General features: G+C 33.6%; 1 protein-coding gene across 3 annotated transcripts in view; it reads left to right on the top strand.

Annotated features, from left to right (window-relative positions):
• The window catches only part of LOC109396179 (coiled-coil domain-containing protein 171), a 214,779-nt gene that overhangs the window by 87,723 nt on the left and 108,207 nt on the right, over positions 1-18,849 (top strand). For all 3 annotated transcript variants that reach the window (XM_019667813.1, XM_019667812.1, XM_019667814.1), the window contains 2 exons: positions 15,457-15,602; positions 17,663-17,717. In XM_019667813.1, coding sequence (XP_019523358.1) covers positions 15,457-15,602; positions 17,663-17,717 — 201 coding nt within the window. The remainder of the gene's footprint in view (positions 1-15,456; positions 15,603-17,662; positions 17,718-18,849) is intronic.

The following is an 18,849-nucleotide window of genomic DNA, read 5'->3' as shown; positions in this document are numbered from 1 at the left end:
ATGGTTTTGTTTCAGAACTATTTCATTTACCTGTGAACAATTTTAGTAACCAACTTTAGAATATTATATTTGTAATGGAATGAGCATACATGCAAATGTCTCAGACTTTGGAGGTAATTATATGTTTATATTTCTGACATGATAAAGTGGCAATGTTTAAATCATGTTTGAGGTTATTTTACTCTTTTGTGAAGCTATGTATTCTAAATTATTAAACCATTCTGTTTATAGGAAACATTTAATTAACAAGCTCAAGTTTTATTTGGAAGTTTAGTAATATTTCACTGTTATGTCACTAAAAGTACTATTTCAGAAAACACCAGTGTTTACTAATCTTGAAAAATTGCATTTTATTTTAGTATTTTCACAATTAAAAGGTTACCCAATGAATGACTTTGTAGTGCTTTGATCTTATGAAATGCTGGCAAATATTTACTACGTTTTAATTTACAAAAGTAAGGTAGTATTAACCTCTATAAAATTAGAATGCATGAAACTGTAAAGGGTAAAACATATTTGTTAAGTTTTGTCTTCTGATAGCAAAAACCTGGCTAAATCCCAAAATGTAGTTAAGGAGGTATATGTACTGTACAAGGATTATTGTTAAGGGTACCAACAAGAAAAATCGCTCTGATGGGTGAAACAGGAAACATCTTTATAGTGCTTTTATCTTATTTCAGGAGTAGAACAGAGTATCAAAGCAGACCAAAATCATCAAGAGTGCTTCTGTGATAGAAATAGAATTCATCTGTTTTTCTGATCTTTGTCTTGTGACAAAGAGCAGACATAGAGTCCTTGTGGAATTTAGAAAATCATTTGTCTCTAAAGAATATGGATTTAGGGCTTCTATGTCATGGTTAAAAGTCTTAAAAAGAGGCAACTTTAATTATGGAGAGGGTTTGTCAAAATGCCCTGAATCAGTTGGATATGTATTTAGATGTGACTATTAGCCTAAGAAATACTAAGGCCCTCACTGGTTATTCTCTGGAAAGGAAACAAATCATTGAAACCTTCTTTCCCAAGGGGTTTGATAAATGATAGTGAGTAAATGCATAATAAGAATATATATATATATACATATATATGTATATGCACATTCACCATTTGATATAAGGTTATATAACTGATTAATTTCCTATCCTTGTTTAGTAGAGCACATTTAACAAACAATTTCAGTTACTGTTATGATATATTGTGTATAAATTTAAACTAAGATTTTCTGATGAAAGTTGATCTTATGAAATTTGTGTCAGTTGCATTTTTTTGGTTACATAAAGTTTATACATATTTTGTTGAAACTAATGAAAAATACTAATAAGAAAAAAGTATTTCTGTTGCCATTTTAATGTATACTTTTGAAAAATTTAAATGTATATATTTACATATTACATGCATGTTAATAATGTATATATCATATACATATTTATTTAAAGATATGGTATCATGTTTTATAGTGTTATAGTAGTCCTTTTTAAAACTTAGAAATGTATCATGGCCATTTTATTTTTATTTATTTTTAATTTTTATTTTTTATAGCTGAGCCATCTTGCCACCTGTTGGCAGTTCAGCTCGGACCAGTACTTGAACTGCTGTTGCTCAGAGCTCGCACTCTTGAGTGAGCTCTTAACCACCTGAGCCACTCGGCTGGCCCCTATCATGGCTATTTTAAAGTGGCAATGAATATAATTTATTTTTAAGAAGGAAAAGAAAAAGAACAAAGAATTGTTTAGATATATTTTCTCTCATTAGATCTTTTAGAGTGAAAAATATTAAATTCAAATATACATACACTAAATATAAATTAGGGAAGTTTTTGGAAAAAATGTTTTTTTTAATGAATTATAGCAGTACAGATACATTTATTTTAATTTGTAATGTGCAAATTCAATATTTTTTCTGTAAGATAGTGATATGCTTTTACCATATCTTTACGCTGACTAATAATCAAATGAGTTTCTGTGGTTTTTAATATTTAGTTAAAATTCATTTCTTCTACTGATGATCCAATATTAAATCAGACCAAAAAAAAAAAATCAGACCAGAAACTGATTTTCTAACGTACCCATTGATGATTTCATGGTTGTATAAATTCTAGAGTATATAGCCATAAATGGGCTAGAACTGTTATCAGTCAGGATACCCTGTGTAATATTGTAGTAACAAACGACTTTACTTCAGTGGCCTCACAACAAGTGCCTTCTCACACACTATACATTCCCACCAGGGGTCAGCTGTGCTTATGCGTCATTGTTCCTCGCCCTTTGAAGAAGGCTGATAGAGTAGCCCCTGTCTTGGACACTGCTGGTCTCATGGGAAAGGTCTCCATCTAGGACATTGCTTGTCTGGTGTCTCTGGTGTCTGCTAGGAGGTGACATTATTTTACTTCTGCCCACATTTAATTGGCCAAAGAAAGTAACTTGGGTACTTCAGAATAGATAATCCTCTTTCCAGAATAGATGCTACCAATTACATGGTCAAGACAGATAATCAGTGGGACAACAGAGCATACTTTCTGAGACAAACACAATCCACTACAATAACTAATTTTGTTTTTACTCTATAAAATACAGAATATATGAATAATCTGTTTTCCAGCCATATTGACTGGATTTGGTAGAACTTTACATTTTAACATCTGTAGCTTCTATCCCTAATTTGTTAGGAGGGTTGAAAACAGGAAGCCATATGTCTAGTTGGCACTTTTCTCTCTTGCTCTAGAGTTTTTCTTAGTATAAAAAGAAAAATATTATTCAGTGTATTATGCTTTTTTTCTCCAAATTAACTTGAGTGTTCTAGAATCAGTAGACTCTTAACCACATTCCGTTCCGTAAAGCACTTTCTAGGCTCCAGAAGTCATATGCCTGCCATTTCAAGGAGTTACCACTAGATGGAGATGTCGCTCATTTAGAAGGCTAGAACAGCTGCGTGTTTTTCTTCAGGTGAATGGGTTGGTTACCTAGGTATCAGCAATGTAAACCATACTAATGTTTGGGGAAGCTCTTTATAATAAAAATGGTACTATTTATTGAGTATGTATATATACATGTGTACAAACACACACACGTGTACACACACACACACACACACAAAACTTCCTCACACAGGAAAATTCCATTTGAAGCAAAGCTGTAAAATAATGTTTTGTTATATTGTTACTTCCCCAGAAAAAAGAATTTTTTTTTTTTAAAGAATTTTTTTTCAAATGTTACTTCCCAAACACAGACAAAGTTTTCCTAAGCACAGTTTTTCAAGAAATTACAGAGGCTTGGGTCCACCTCTCTGCTCTTTTCTAATACTTTGTTTGAATTTGCTAACTGTTGCTGAAACTGCTTATTTTAGATGTGAGCCTTCATCTTTAACACCCTCTATGTTACTCAGCTTCAGTCTCTTTTTATATAATTAATAGGAGTGAAGAGGGATTAAAAGCAATAAATTTCTGTTAGATATGTTAAAAATAACTTTCATGGTTCAGTTACCACATAACCCTTTTAGTTATTTAGAAACTTCACTTAATGGTTATTGATAGTGGTAACTTTTTTGTCACCTTTCTTTCTTCAAAATAACCCAGCATAATAACCATTTACTATTGGTAAAATGTAAGGAAAAATTTAAGCTGTAGGCCAAATTGTAGCACTCCCTAGAAAACAATAGCTAAATTCAGTGGTCAACCATTTTTTTTTGTGCTCTTAAAAAAATATATTCTTTTCATCATATATTTCTGCTGTGACTCAGAATTTATGGTTCTTTGTCATATGAATCAAATAACGTGTAGGAATTCATAGAGTTATTAGAATCGAAAAGATATGGCTAGGATGTTGCATTTATATGAAGTAAATATTTAATCTATACTCTCTGAGCAATGTAAAAGTGAACTTGATATAATACTCTTTAGTGTACTAAGGAAAACTATCTGTTACAAGCCAGTTCTTTTTAAAATTCCTTTGAATCTAGTATATCAGTGAATCTTTATACTCAAAGGTGAAATCTTATTAAACCTTTGTTGGACTCCAACCGAAGATGTAAAGGAGCTGTTGCAGTATGACCAGAGTGGTCTCTTGTATTTATTCTAATTTGGCAGCTATAGTTTATGTAGATGATCCCTGAGACAGAGATCAGAGCACGCTGCTCCATGGCTGGGGCTCCTTCCGCAGCTTCCCATGGCTTTCTGTGACAACAGTTAACAAGTACTTAGCCACAGAGCCACTCTTTGAACAAAATTGTATACAAAAGCTCATTGAAAACATGAAAGCAAGTTCTGATTGAAAGAAGGGTAGGGGTTGGGAGTCCACTAGTTCATCTGCTCCCCCCAACATATCTTGATGCTACTCTTTGTGGAGTGCTCTGTACGAACATCATTTACAAGATTAAAAGTCTAGTTTTCTGACCATATATGGCCTACATGTACCTTTCTAGTCCTTTTCCTGCCATTTTCAGTAGCACCTGTCCTTCAGCCGTACCTCACCAATACTTCTCTGAACATGCCATTTTATCCTGCTGACATTGCTCGTCACAGTACTGACCATTTAAATACCAGCTGCTTTTTAAACCTTGTCTTATCTTTCCAGCTAGGAAGTCATTTCTGAGAGGGGTTTATTCTTTGTATTTATTTGCATGTTAGACTGCCTGATTTTGAACTGGCTGTATGTCATCTTGGGCAAGTTGCTTGAATTCTGTACCTCAGTTTCCTCATTTGTAAAATGGGAATAATAATAGTATTACTTACCTCAAAGAGTTATTATGAGGACTAATTATGTTAATGTCTGGCCTAAAATAAGTAGGAAGTGCCAGTTATATTATTTATGGCTTTGGCATAGGTAGGCATACAATAAATGTATGTGGGACTGAACAAATAAATACAGTAGACTCATATCCTATGTTGAGGTTAAGTTTTAGGATCAGCAAGCGTATAAGGCCAAAATCTTGTATAGCCAAAAGTGTCTTTAGGAATCCCTTAGGGAAATCTAAAAGGGGATAGTTGAACTTAGTAGCGGAAAAATAACTAAGCCATTTTTTTTTTACCCCTTTCATTCTACCCAGTTCAATAAACTATTTATATTTGTTTTTATTCCTTTGAAAAGTCCCTTGGGGGTGTGCTAAATTAGAGACGACATTCTAAACAAATCCAAAACAGCCAGATTTTCTTCCCTATTGGGATATGGTGCCATTTCTTTGTTTGGGCATCAATGAAGAGGTTTGTTTCATTCAGGGGCCAAGTTGAATGCAAATGCATTTTTTTTACCTCCTTGTTAGAATATTTGCAGCCTCCGAGATACATTGGAAGTGAGGACAACCAAGTAAAACAGCAGGTTTTGTTGTAGTTGCTGTTTGTTTTGTTCCTGTCACCTATTGCAGGCACACTCCACATAAATGTTTATGACTTGGAGTGGTACCAGAACTACTGGATTTGAATTGTTGACCTCTTTCAATTCCCTCTTTCTGCTCTCATCTGCTCTCCCTTATCCCCTCCAGAGTATGTATAATGGAATTCTTTTAAGTCAAATGCAACTCTACTTTCGTATCTTTGATGAACAAATTTCAGTTCCAATTACTAGTTCTTCTGTTACTTTAACTATAATATAGTCTGCATGGTGTCCGTTCTTTAAGGGTGGCATGTTTGGATTAAATTAGGCACTTAGATGGCTTTTTACATAGAGGCTAAGATTTCCTTATATTTACCTACAAGTGCTGATATTATAGAGCTTGATATTTTGTTATGATAGTGTACAAACCTCGTGATAAATATTTAAAAAGTTGAGGTTATACTAGGCAGCCTAATTTCAAGATATGCAGGGAATGCTCAGTGCTATTGCTGCTAACTTACAAAGGAAAGAGACACAGAGAACTCTATTGCTTTTGAAAGGTTAGAAAAAAGCAGCAGCCCAATATGGTCTTGAATTATATAAAATTCTGTACTTATAATGGCTTACTAAGTAATTCATCCTTACTTGGCAAATATTTATTTTTTGTTTCATTAGTACATTTAATAAATGATGACTCATCCTACTGTCACACAGGGAATCTTGAATTGTGTATGCTTTGTTTTTTGCTGTTGAAAGTATGTTATTACACTAAAGTCCTTATTGGAGTTTATTTCAATATAAGTAGAAAGCAGTGACCTAAATAGCTTGAAATGTCTTCCTGATTTTACTGAGAACTTGATAAATAGGTAAAAGATTGGTTTTACATTTCCATGGGCATTTCCCAGTTAGTGGATTTTATGGAAAATCTGGAGAGATGGTTACTAATATCGTTGTGGTACAGGATAAAGAACAAAGGATTAGGTTTAGAAGACTTGGGCTCACATTTTGGCATAAACCCATTTAGTAGTTACGTGACCTTGGGACCGTTACTTCTCTGACTTTTAGTTTCCTTGTATGTGAAATAGGAATGACAGTGTGATTTACTTCACTGTGCTGTGAATAATCAGGTGAGTTATGTATCTGTAAAATGCTTGTCTGATGATTATGACATGGTTCATTTGTCACTCAAGCTGTTTCCCCCGCCTCCCTGCCCAGGATTTGGGGGAAATGTTATAATAGCAAACATTTACTGAACACTGAAAATATGATAGGTGTTGTTTAAGAACAAGCCTAGTGCCTTCATACAAAGATGAAATGCTCCAGATAGTGAAAGTTAGTAAATGTTTGCTTTTCAGAACTTTTTCCTCCATGCGCATACCTCTAAAATTAAGATAGAAATCAGTGGTAAAATACTTAATACACAAAAATCTATTCAATGAGTGAAGTTTTAAGAAAAAAACTCAGACTTTGTTTTGTCTACATTTAAGTCTAAAAGAACCTAAGTTTATCTTTCTAGTTTAAATTGGACGTTCAGATTCTCTTAAATAATTGATTTTTACTCTGATGATACTTGATTTACTGTCCTTAATATTATTTAATATGTAGTATATTTAAGATAGTCATTTAAAAATTCTGTAGTACCATGAAATTATTAATGTGAGGGTGTTTTAATTATTGTATAGGGTTACCTACCTTATTATCTTCCTTATTATTATTACATCACAAAAAGAATTCTTGAAATTGAAAAATTCTTCCAACAATAATTTCTTTTTTATTAAATGTGAAGAACCCAAATATATGAAGCCTTTTATAAATTATTCATTTTTTCCCCAAATTCTTCTTAGATAATTGTTCTAGGTAGTTCTCAAATGATTTTAAAATTAATTCTAAATATATTTCTACAACCTAATTTATAGTTTGACTCATTTAAATTATTGCCAGGGAATTCAGCGACTTTTTGGACCTCCACATAACTAGGATTGTCAAATGAGTGAAGTTTTTGGAACCTGCTGAGTAGTCTGTAGCTGATAAGGCCCTACAGAAGAAACCGTGTATATTCTGTCCCCTTGTATTTCTTAGGTATTCACCGAGAGAGCTTAGAGGTCAGATAAGAGCTTATTTTATTATAGCAGCATTATGATATTTGTTACCTGCTGCTAGTTTCTGTCTCATAAGGTCTGTAGGACAGTTAAATGCAGTTTGTTTCTTACACGAGAAAACATCAGTGCCACATTGCTGCTTACATGCCATGTGTCACAATAAATCTAGCGACACTATTTGCCTATTCTGTGTATTTCTGAATGTATTTTCTAGTTGAGAGGGCCCTCATGATTCTCATTGCCCTCCTTTATTTTTGTCATTTAAAATGTGTTTTAACTATTTCTCTCACTTTACCTCATTATTATCTAACACTTTAAGTCTATCAGAGTTTTGTAGTATATATGTGAGCATTAGAACAAGTAGTATTCAATATGTTTGGAGCACTTATATGAGGTTCCTTTTCTTTGAATTGTATTTTACTATTGGTCACTTTCAGTTAGTTTACTGGGGAGGATTAACTTTTTCTTTTTATACTGATGGAATTTAGGAGGGCATTTTCAAAAGAATGTGTGAAAATATGATACTGAAATCCATAAAGCATTATACAACAAACTCTTACTGTATACTTTGAAATTTTAAAGGTGAATTTTCCTCGCTCATTTGCACCATTTTTTGATAATCACCTACCATAAGGCCTACTTATAAAAGTAATTTATTTTAACCTTGTTTTAGTTTATTTCCTTTAATCTTTTCCAAGAATTATAGCAATAGTGATGTAGAAAAATTATGTTTATATATGTGTATATTATGACGTAAAACTAATGTGGAAACATAAGTGGCTTCATATAGGTGGTGATTTAAAGAAGAACATGTACTGACACTATAGGTAGAAGTGTAAGTATTGTATTAATTATGTATAGTAAATTGATGTGGCCTCTTACAGTTCATAGGACACGTCTACATCTGTGGTCTTACCGGACATGTGGGCTCTAACTAGGATGGTCATTTGTTTATTCAGCCTCAAAGGTGGGTAAGTTATCTGACCTTCAGCTTCAGTATATATGTCACCTACCTTCTGCATAAGATTATTGTTAGAAAATAATAAAAAATAGTGTTCCTAAGGAAGATAACTTTAAATTGCTGCTTTTTATTCAAATTATCCGTATAAAATATAAAATACCAAGACAAAAATCTATTCCTATACTAATATTACCATATACCAGCATTTTTTACTATTGTATATTTATTGTAAATTCTCTAGTTGCTTATCTCACAGATTTTAAAGCTTTATTATAAACTGTTTTATTCTTTAGTTTCATCCCTAACTTATGTACCCAATTGTAAACTTGGTGGTTGTATCATTTTAACTTTATTCTTTCTGCGGCAAACCCACCCAGCAGCTACTCAAGTCTTGATTAGTATAATTTTTGGTTGTCACATTGTAATAGTAGGGCTGAAGACAGTGCTATTTCCTTTTCCATCATTAGTTTTAGTACCCTGAGTTGTTTTATCCAATTAATCACAATCTAGGAATGTTAATTCAAAACGTGTAGAGAGACAGTAGTAAATTAAAAAATAAAAAAAGTTACAGATGTTTTTTCCCTTGACCTAGGAAATGTAGCTTAGTTCTTTGTAACGTGTGTTGTCTTGCCTTTCATTTTGTATGACTAACTTTTATACCAAATTGAATAAGCCATTAGCTTTTAGTTGGTAGGAATGTGGACCCATAGATATTTTCCAGTAGACAAAAGAAAATCTATAGAAGTGACATCCCCTGGGGCTTGGTTTTCCTCGCTGGCTTAATGGTCTAAAGCACTGCTATACTGTGTACCCTTATGAGAAGGAACTATGCTGGATGGTTCCCTTAACATCCAGAAATATTATTGGAGAGTTGTAACACAGTCTTCACATAACTTTTACTTTTGTGCTATACTGCATGTATTAATCAAATATTCTTTTTTAATATATTTTTTAAAGATTTTATTGGGAAATTGGGGGAGGGGAACAGACAAGTTGCTGTCATTTTGTTCTTTAGTCTAGTTGTGGAGGACTTCGCTTCACTGGCCCACGTTGGTATTATCATTGTGCTCTTCCCGGGCGAGGCAGTCACTCGCCTGCCATTGGACGGCCGCTCATGGCGGCTCACGACAGCTCACAAAAGCTCATGCCCGCTGCCAGCTAGCCCCATTGTAGCCTACGCCATTGCTGGTGACTCATAGCAGCCCAGCTCCAGGTCGAGCTGTTGTTCACCATCTTAGCTGTAGAGGGCAGTGTCACTGGCCCTCATGTGGGATCCAAACCGGGGCCCTGCTGCTCAGAGCTGGCATCCCAAGCCAATTCTTAATCAACACGCCACTTGGCCGACCCTCAAATATTCTGATTCAGGGAATTCATGTTATAAATTTTGTATTTTTGAAACTATTACCAAACAAAATTATAAACTTTATATATATATACAGTTTAAAATTAGAGTTTGCTGAAATGAGACATACTATATTGAGGTAGCCATGTTGTTTTGTTAAGTTTTGCTTTTTTTAAAAAAAGAACTCTTCAAAAAAGATCTTCCATGGTGGTGTTGCACAACTCTGTGAATATACTAAAACCCACTGAATTGTACAGTTTAAAAGGGTGGATTATGTAGTATATGAATTATATTTCAATAAAGCTGTTGTTTAAAAAATTTCCACTACACAAAATGTTTTCATAGATGCAAACAAATAGAATTTCAATCTATATTTACAGTTTATTAAAAAATTCTTAGCCTTAGTAAACATTTAAAGCTTTAGAAATATGATATATGTGACTTAAAAATAATGTGTTCTTGTTCAATAGTAATACATGCTTATTATAGAACTAAAGAAACTATAGATAAGAAAAAAGACACTTAAAAATATGTGGGTTTTGGGCCCGCTGAGTGGTGCGGTGGTTAAGAGCTGGCTTGGGACGCCAGAGGGCCCCGGTTTGGATCCCACATATGAGGGCCAGTGACACTGCCCTCCACAGCCAAGATGCTGAACAACAGCTCAACCTGGAGCTGGGCTGCCGTGGGTCGCTGGCGATGGTGTAGGCTGCAGCCCCTGTGGCAGTGGGTTGCCATGGGCTACCGTGTGTAGCCAGCAGCCAGCGTGAGCGGCCAGCAGCCACAGTGAGCGGCCGTCCAGAAGCCGGCGGCTGGTCTGCCTCGCCCGGGAAGAGCGCAATGATGGTGCCAACTTGGGCCAGTGAAGCGATGTCCTCCACAACTAGACTGAAGAACAAAACGACAGCAACTTGTCTGTTCCCCTTCCCCAATTCCCCAATAAAAATCTTAAAAAAAAAAATGTGGGTCTTTAAACATTCCCATCTACCATGTATTCTATCCCTAAGCTTTCCCTATACTTAACTATAGTTAGGCGATGTTTCTGTGAACCGTGGACCTCATTTACGATGGTGGTCCCATGAGATTATAATGGAGCTGAAAAACTCCTGTCACCTAATGATGTTATATCCATTATGATGTAGCATAACACATTACTCATGCATTTGCCATGATACTGGTGTAAACAAACCTACTCTGTTGTGGGTCCTATAAAAGTATACTGCATATAATAATGTAAAGTACATAATACTTGATAATGATAATAAATGACTATGTTACGGTTTATCTAGTTATTATAAATACTATGTTATACTTTTTATCATCATTTTATTTTATTCTATTTATTTATTTTTAGCTGAGCCATCCTGCCACCTGTTGGCAGCTCAGCAGCAGCTCAGCTCGGGCCGGGCATCGAACCGCTGTTGCTCTTAACCAACTGAGCCACTTGGCCGGCCCCTTTTGTATCATTATTTTAGAGTGGACTCTTTCTACTTACAAAAAAAAAGTTTACTGTTAAGTATGCTGTATTGTGCCATCAGCAGCCTCATGCATTTAGTGTTCACCGAGTCTCTTGATTGCATCGTTTTCTCTTGTGCTTGATTTAATCTTGTGGTGTTTTAGAAATTTAGTGCAGCCTAAATGTACAGTGTTTATAAAGTCTACAGTAGTGTACAGTAATGTCCTAGCCTTTCACATTCTCTCACCACTCACTACTGACTCACCCAGAGCAACTTCCAGTCCAAGTTCCATTCATAGTTAGTGACCTATACAGGTGTACCATTTTTAAAATCTTTTATATTGTATTTTTACTGTACTTTTTCTGTGTTTAGATACATAAATACTTACCATTGTGTTGCAATTACCTACAGTATTCAGTACAGTAACATGGTGTACAGGCTTGTTGCCTAGGAACAATAGGCTATACCATACAGCATAGGTGTGTAGTAGGCTGTACCGTCTAGGTTTGTGTAAGTGCCGTCTATGATGTCTGCACAACAATGAAATTGCCTAACAACACATTTCTCAGAACGTATCTCTGTCATTAAGTGACACATGACTGTATTTCCTTGGTATCGACACTTTTCCTGCCAGCTTTCATTAGTAGCAAATAGCTTTTTATGACTATCTTAGGCAAACAGTCAGATATAAAAATATCTTCTTATAAGAACAGTTTTTTTTTTCCTGGACTATGAGAAGTGTACGTGAAGGTGAGCAATAATATTGTTCTCTAAAATTAAATACAATAAATATATTGCAGAATAGCTTTTGAAATAGTCAGTTTGGGATTTTGTTATAAAAATTTGCTTTAAAACATTTTGGGTTTAAAGTGAAAACTTGGAATCTTTGATAAATAATATTGTGGCATTGATTCTTGTGTAGCTGGACTATTTCTTTGTCTCTTTAAAAACTCTTATCATATTTACCATTAACTTTCTAATAGTTAAAATTGTTCACAACACAGTTTAAAGATAAATGCAGTATCAGGCTTTGAATTTTTTTTTTTTGGTAAATATTAAGACCAGAGCACAAAATGAGGGCTGTATAGCGGATTAAGTGAAATATCTCAAGGCTGTGCTGTTCTGATAACTGAACCTGAAGTGACCTTTCTCAGACACAATTACAGAGCTGTATGTTTTTCCTTTAATTTCATCAGGGGTTTAATTAGTATACAAATAAAACTTCCCTTATCTTCCTTTCTACCTAATTGGCTTGTCTTCGCTTATATATGAAGTATGTGAAAGTGGGCTGTAATTAGGGTGACCGTGTTAACCTTTTTTCCTCCAATGTACTGTTGCCTAAAGGCCTCAAGGCCTAAAAACAGTGCTTTGGATTATTGCTTTGCAATCACTATGGCCGTCCCATAGGTTTTCTCATGAGCAGAAGGGCTTTGGGTGCTGCAGGTTCCCACTGCTTAACAGGATCTTCATTCTTCTCCCCACTAAATGTTTATTGATTATCTCGCTGTTCCAGGCTCAGCCTCCAACAACTTAATATCAGGTGACAGTCAGGAGAGTTCTCCAAGTAATTAGAGTTGAGCATTGGGGGAACAATTAGGAGCAGAGTTATTAAACTTGATTTATCCTATTCTCTCCTGAACAGTTTCTTGGATATCAGAACATCACACTTTCACAATCTACCCTGGTTGAGAAATTAGTGGCTAACCTGCTGCTTATCATTGTTGCCTTGCTGCCGGGAGGCACACCCTCTTGGTTTCAGTCATTCAGTTGGAAATATTACAGTCCATAAAGTTTATCATGGGTTTTAATTAGATAAAGCTGAATAGGAGAAAAGAAGAGCTGCACTTAAAATTTTATATGTAATCTATATTATATATGATATAGGTACGCCTGTGTGATACATATATCCAGACATGTAAATATAGTTCTCTTTCTTGAAAGCCCAGTGTTAGGATTTTTAAAACTAAATGATTTTGTCAACATAAACCAAAAAGGTGAATATTAGAGAAAAGACATTTTTGAATCAATTTTTATATCTTGATTGTTTTTCGTACATCTCCATGGGCTCATTGATGTATATAGATTCTATTGTGAAGTTCCTCAGCTCTTTAAAATGAGAATTCTGTGTCTATAAGTTATATAACTATGATTTTTTTTAAAAGAAAACTATATTATCACTCAGTGAGGAGCTTAGGAAGTATGATCTATATCACTTTGTTTACACCACTTTGTTTATTTTCTGTAATTTCAGCCTTAGCATAGGCTATTTAGCTATGCCTCTGAAATGGTGCAAGCCTTAGGAGAGGTTGGTGGCTCCCTGCCATTGCCCTTGAAAGATGAAAATGAAAGAAGATTTAGACATAGTAGAAATCTTAATTTTATGAGTTCTATCTTCTTTGAAAGGATATTACAGGATTGCTGAAAAGTCAGGTGTGAATTTATAATGATTCCAAGGTCATGGATTAGCTTAGATTGGACCAGCAAGCTTCAATCTGTACAAAGCTAGAGATGATATCTTGAACATCCCCCACAAATATACACCTCTAGATAAGATTTACTGAGCAAGAGAATTTGAATGGATTGGCATAAATCTATTATTTCTGTTGGAAAAAGAATGCAAGCTTTATATGTAACTGGTGGTGGATCATTAGTTCTATCTTCATAGGTGGAAAATAGCCTTTTTTATTACGTGAAGGATAATCAGAAATACTGGCTTTAAAAGGACTCAAATAGGGGTTTTATTTTTTTTTTAATGAAGCAATCTCATGATGCTTCTTCAATGCCTTTAAATATCTTAAACATTGGCACAAAATTGGTAGGTTTACTATGGCTTCTAAAATTAGTTTTTGTTGTTTTGTTGAAGTTGGTTTGGTTTGAATCAGTGACCATTTCCATGGTGGGATGTTCTTAAAGTCCTGTAATACTGAACATTGAAAATGAAATATAATACCTAATAAGTAATCACAGTTCAGGTTACTTATTTTTATTTTTTTGACTTATATTTCTCTGATAACAACTTGACTGTTTTAAACGTGAAATACTGAATTTAAAAACTTAACATTTTAAAAATACCTGATTTGGCTGATGATTGCTGTCAATTCACTAACATTTAGAATGAATTATTTTAGCTCCTCGCAGGCAGCTTGAGTTTTTTATACTACCTATTGTGAATGCATTAGTAGAATACTATTAGAACAGTTTTACAAATGAAGTTATCACATTTTGGCTATTCTTTACTGGATATTTAAAGCTTAGTTGTGGACATTAATGTGTGGCTAAACTCTGAGCAAGAAGAAAAAATTATTGTATGTATGCAATCAATTATTCAGCTCACTGTCCAACAAATTTAAATGAAAAACTGTTTGATAAGCTTATTTTCTAGAAATTTCCGAGGCAAAGGAATGAGCAGATTTTTAGTGCTAAGAGATACTCTAACCCCAATACTGTTTTACATCCTAGAATTTTAAATGAGGTCTAGAAAATTCTCCTTTAAATTGCGAGTTTCTAATTCTAAGACTTTTGCCCTAAAGTTCCAAGATTAAGTTGTATGTATACTTGCCCCTTGAAATTTATATGCTAAGTGAATATTTCAGATAAAAGCAAACAGCATATATCAGTCATACTTTTGTGATTGTGAAAATATTTATGGACTATAAATAATTCCAAATGCAACTATTATTTATACCTTTCTTTGTTGAAACATGTTGATCATGTTGTGTTGCTATTCTTGACATGAGTTATTTATGGGAAGTAAGTGAATTTTATTTTGGAGTCCAGTTTGTCCACTGACATGTCTGTAGCAACTATTATAGATATATTTACGAAGACAGTAGTGGTATTTTTAAATCTTGGCTTCCCTGTTCTCTGATAGGTATCATAACCCACTTTCAATCATATATACACTTTGAGCATGTGGTAGTTCTGGTTTTAAACAGATTCTAAATTTCATGTGCTCCCCCACCAAAATCTTTATTTTTTTCATCATTAAAAGAAATGCACCTGGAGGTTTTTATGTAACCAGATATTTTTATTAAGACTAAAATATATTTGCCTTGCAGTATTTAAAAAAAATAAAAGAGTTGCGTTTTTTAGTTAAACATTTTTCAAAATCTTATCAGTTCTATCATTTCTAATTAGTAAGTATGTAAAATTTTTGCAGAAAATTTGTTAAACCTTGATGTGTAATGACCCAAGTCTACTTCTCAGTCAGTCTGTATCCTTCTTTGTTTAATAGCCTATGGCATAAATTGAAGTTAATTATCAGGGCTGACAAGTAACTCTGTTTTCTGTCTGCTTGCAGAGTCTCTCCGAGGCAAAGATGGAACTGAGAAGAAAAGATCAATCTCTGCGTCAGCTCAATAGACATCTTACCCAGCTGGAGCAGGACAAGCGTCGACTGGAGGAGAACATCCACGATGCAGAGAGTGCCCTCCGCATGGCAGCCAAGTGAGCATTTGGACCTTGGGGAGATCACTTAAAACAGACAAAAGATCAATTCTTACTTTCATGCTCCGGGTTTTAGCCCTGGATAACACAGTGTTAGAAAACAAAAGTACAGCTGCCTCCCTTTGAAATTCTCTGTTACATCCTCAAAAAAGAAAACTCTTAACTCAACATTCTAAATGTATATTTTATTGAGAAACTTCAGAAAAGTATAAGTTTCTATCCAGCCTCTAATTATGTGTATTTTGGGCCCTGTTGTAGTGTTACGTGTTTAAAACCATGTTTTCATTAATATGAAATGTAAGACTCTTGAAATATGAAATGTAAGACATTTGAAAGTTTTGCCTAGTTTTTTTTCTATCACATATTCCGTATCCCCTTCTGCCCCACTGCCCTCCAAATTTTGCTCTGCACATATTATAATATACTAATATTGCAAGTAATATTTCCATAAACAGATGTTTGTGTGCCATCAACATGTGTATCATAGCATCTTCTGAAGTGCAATGAAAACACATTGATCATGGAAACGTCATTTAATTTTATAGCTGTATATTCTAATACGTTAAATAGAAAACATATACAGTTTTCAGAGTGGGCAACTATGTAAATGTGATGAGACTGTTTTTCCTTTCATCAGGTAGTCAAGTTGACATACACTGTGAAGTTCAAATTGAACAGCTCTCTTGGGTATTTTTATTTGTTCCCCACATTAAATTACATGGGCCACTTTAAGGCAGTGCTTTGTACAACAGTCTGTCTTAAAGAAAATCCATTTATGGATTAAAAAAACATCTAATTTTAATAAACTCAGTGTTTTCTAAATTTGGAATTCTGGATCCCTTTACTTACATATGTATATAAATTAAAAAACATTTGAGACAAACTCTCTTGTTAAATGCTTATCATGGAATATGAAAGTAGTAATCTAAATCACAGGATGGGGAATCTGCAATCTTAAGACATACATAGCTTTGTCAGTGGGCTTGGGAAACTGCTTATATGTAATGAAAAAATCAGTTTACACATGCCAAAATATGGCATGTTGGAATACTCACCAGTAGTTTTTAAAAAAATTGTAAAGCTCTGTAACATTGCTATACCATATTAAATATATATAATTGTAATTTTTCATAAAATATAAGTATGACTAATTTAGCTTTTTGTTTTCATTGTTCAGTCTTGTTTCCTCATGTCAAATGAGAAGCAAAGCCTAGGTAATTTCTAGTGTGTCTATAACTCTGAAAATTCTGAGATTAAGGAAAACAAGATGATAAACCCCCCAGATTCATATTGTGTCTTCAAAACATTGCTGCTAATTCAGGAATTTAGCTTGTTTATGAAATTTGGAGGGCTAATACATTACTCAGAGTTTTCAATTTATAATTGACCATGAAATTTTTGTCTTCAGCATTTTCATCTAAACTTTTAATTTAATTATTATGGACAAATTCAATATACAAAGCTAATAGAAGAAACAAGTAACTTTGCATAATTCTAGTCAAGGTCATAGATGGTTTGTGTGCAGTTATTATAGCAAGAAAAGACTATACAGAAAGAAAATATTATTTTGCATAGTATGGCCATTTACAACATGTCCCCACCACCAAGACTTTAAAATTCTTTTTCATTGGAAACCAAAAGAATTAAAGTTGAGCCTTTTCAGCACATTTTAAATCAATAAAATAACCTAGATTTTGTTTTTCTTTCTTTCTTTTTTACTCTTCTTTTTAACTTTGAAGATGTCCTTAAGGTGTTTTTTTATGGCACGCGATGTAACTGAAGATGAGATTTAAATGTGGAACTAGGAGAGCAGTGGAGGGGGGTGGTTACTTGGTGGGGGTGAAAAGAATAACTATTGCATTGTTCTGTACACCTGAAAAAAAAAAATAAAATGTGGAACTATACCAGTGAATATATACCAGTGAATAGGTTTTATACTTTTAGAAGGAGTATAATCATAACTAACCCTTATTTTTCATTAATAGTGACTGATGCTAAAATCTATAACAGTTGAAGTAAGTCTTGGGTTTTACTAACACCTAATCTTTATTTCTTTATAGAGACAAAGAGTGTGTTGCTAATCATATGAGAACAGTAGAAAATATGCTTCATAAGGTACTGTAATTTTTCTTAAGTATTGCTCAACTTGTATTATGACACCATTCTCCTAGTCATTATTTTTATTAAGTGCCAAGCACTTTAATTCATCTTGTACTTAAAAAAATAAATTAACAAAAGGATCCTTTCAAAGGACTGAAAATATATATTATACAAAGCTATGTTGCATAACTTTTTTCAGATTTCACTTTAGGCACTTGATAAAACTATGAAAATAGTGGTTTCCCTAAACTGGTATAATTGCACTTGAATTATGTGTGGTCTTTGCTGAATGAACCAGAGATCATTAAGATTCTTATATGTCGCATAATGATAAAATGTTTGACCACACTGTCTAACCTCTCACCACTCTTAAACGTACTATCCTATATTTGTATGTATAGAGAGAGACATAATGTATTGCATTTGGCAGTACTCACTTACCTGAACTAGGCAGTGATGTTTTTCAAGTTGTAATGCACATTACAACTTGAAAAATTGTATTTTTAAAGTAGAAATTTAATAATGTCATATTCTCAAATTTGATTACTTCTGTATGGCAAATTGACTTTTAATTTGTAGTGATGAGCAGCATAATAAGAATATTAGGATATTATAAAAAATTTAATGTATTAACTGACCGTATATTTACAGCAATCCAGGTTCAAAGATGTGTTCACTATTTTATTATTTAAAAGTAGAGAAACGTTATTTATAGGTTTCTGTTATTGTCTAATTGACAATTTGTTGAAAATATAAATACCAGGTACTAGTAAGGCATGGAATTTATGAATGCGTCATATTTAGAATAATTTTGTCAATCAATTTATTATATCACATAGTTTGTAAACCACTTAAAATTAAGCCTTTTAAGGAGATATTTAATAAACACTAGCAACTAATATTTAATACATTTTAACATTTTGGAAACACTAGGTCTCTATATTCTTTTAGACAGTTTAAAAAGTGACTAGCATTATTTCATATCACCAAAAGCAATTTGAAAAAAGAAATCTAATATTCTGAGTGCTACTTTTAAGTAATGTTTGTTTGAAATATGATTTCTTCCCCTCCCAATTTAAAAAAGGTTAAATCAGTGTCATTTAAATATAGTCACATCAAACCCATGTATGCTAGAAACCTGAAATTT

Source organism: Hipposideros armiger, unplaced genomic scaffold (assembly GCF_001890085.2).
Source record: "Hipposideros armiger isolate ML-2016 unplaced genomic scaffold, ASM189008v1 scaffold_506, whole genome shotgun sequence".
Taxonomy (NCBI): domain Eukaryota; kingdom Metazoa; phylum Chordata; class Mammalia; order Chiroptera; family Hipposideridae; genus Hipposideros; species Hipposideros armiger.
Note: the sequence above shows the minus strand (reverse complement) of the source record. Positions and strands in the feature narration are given on the sequence as shown.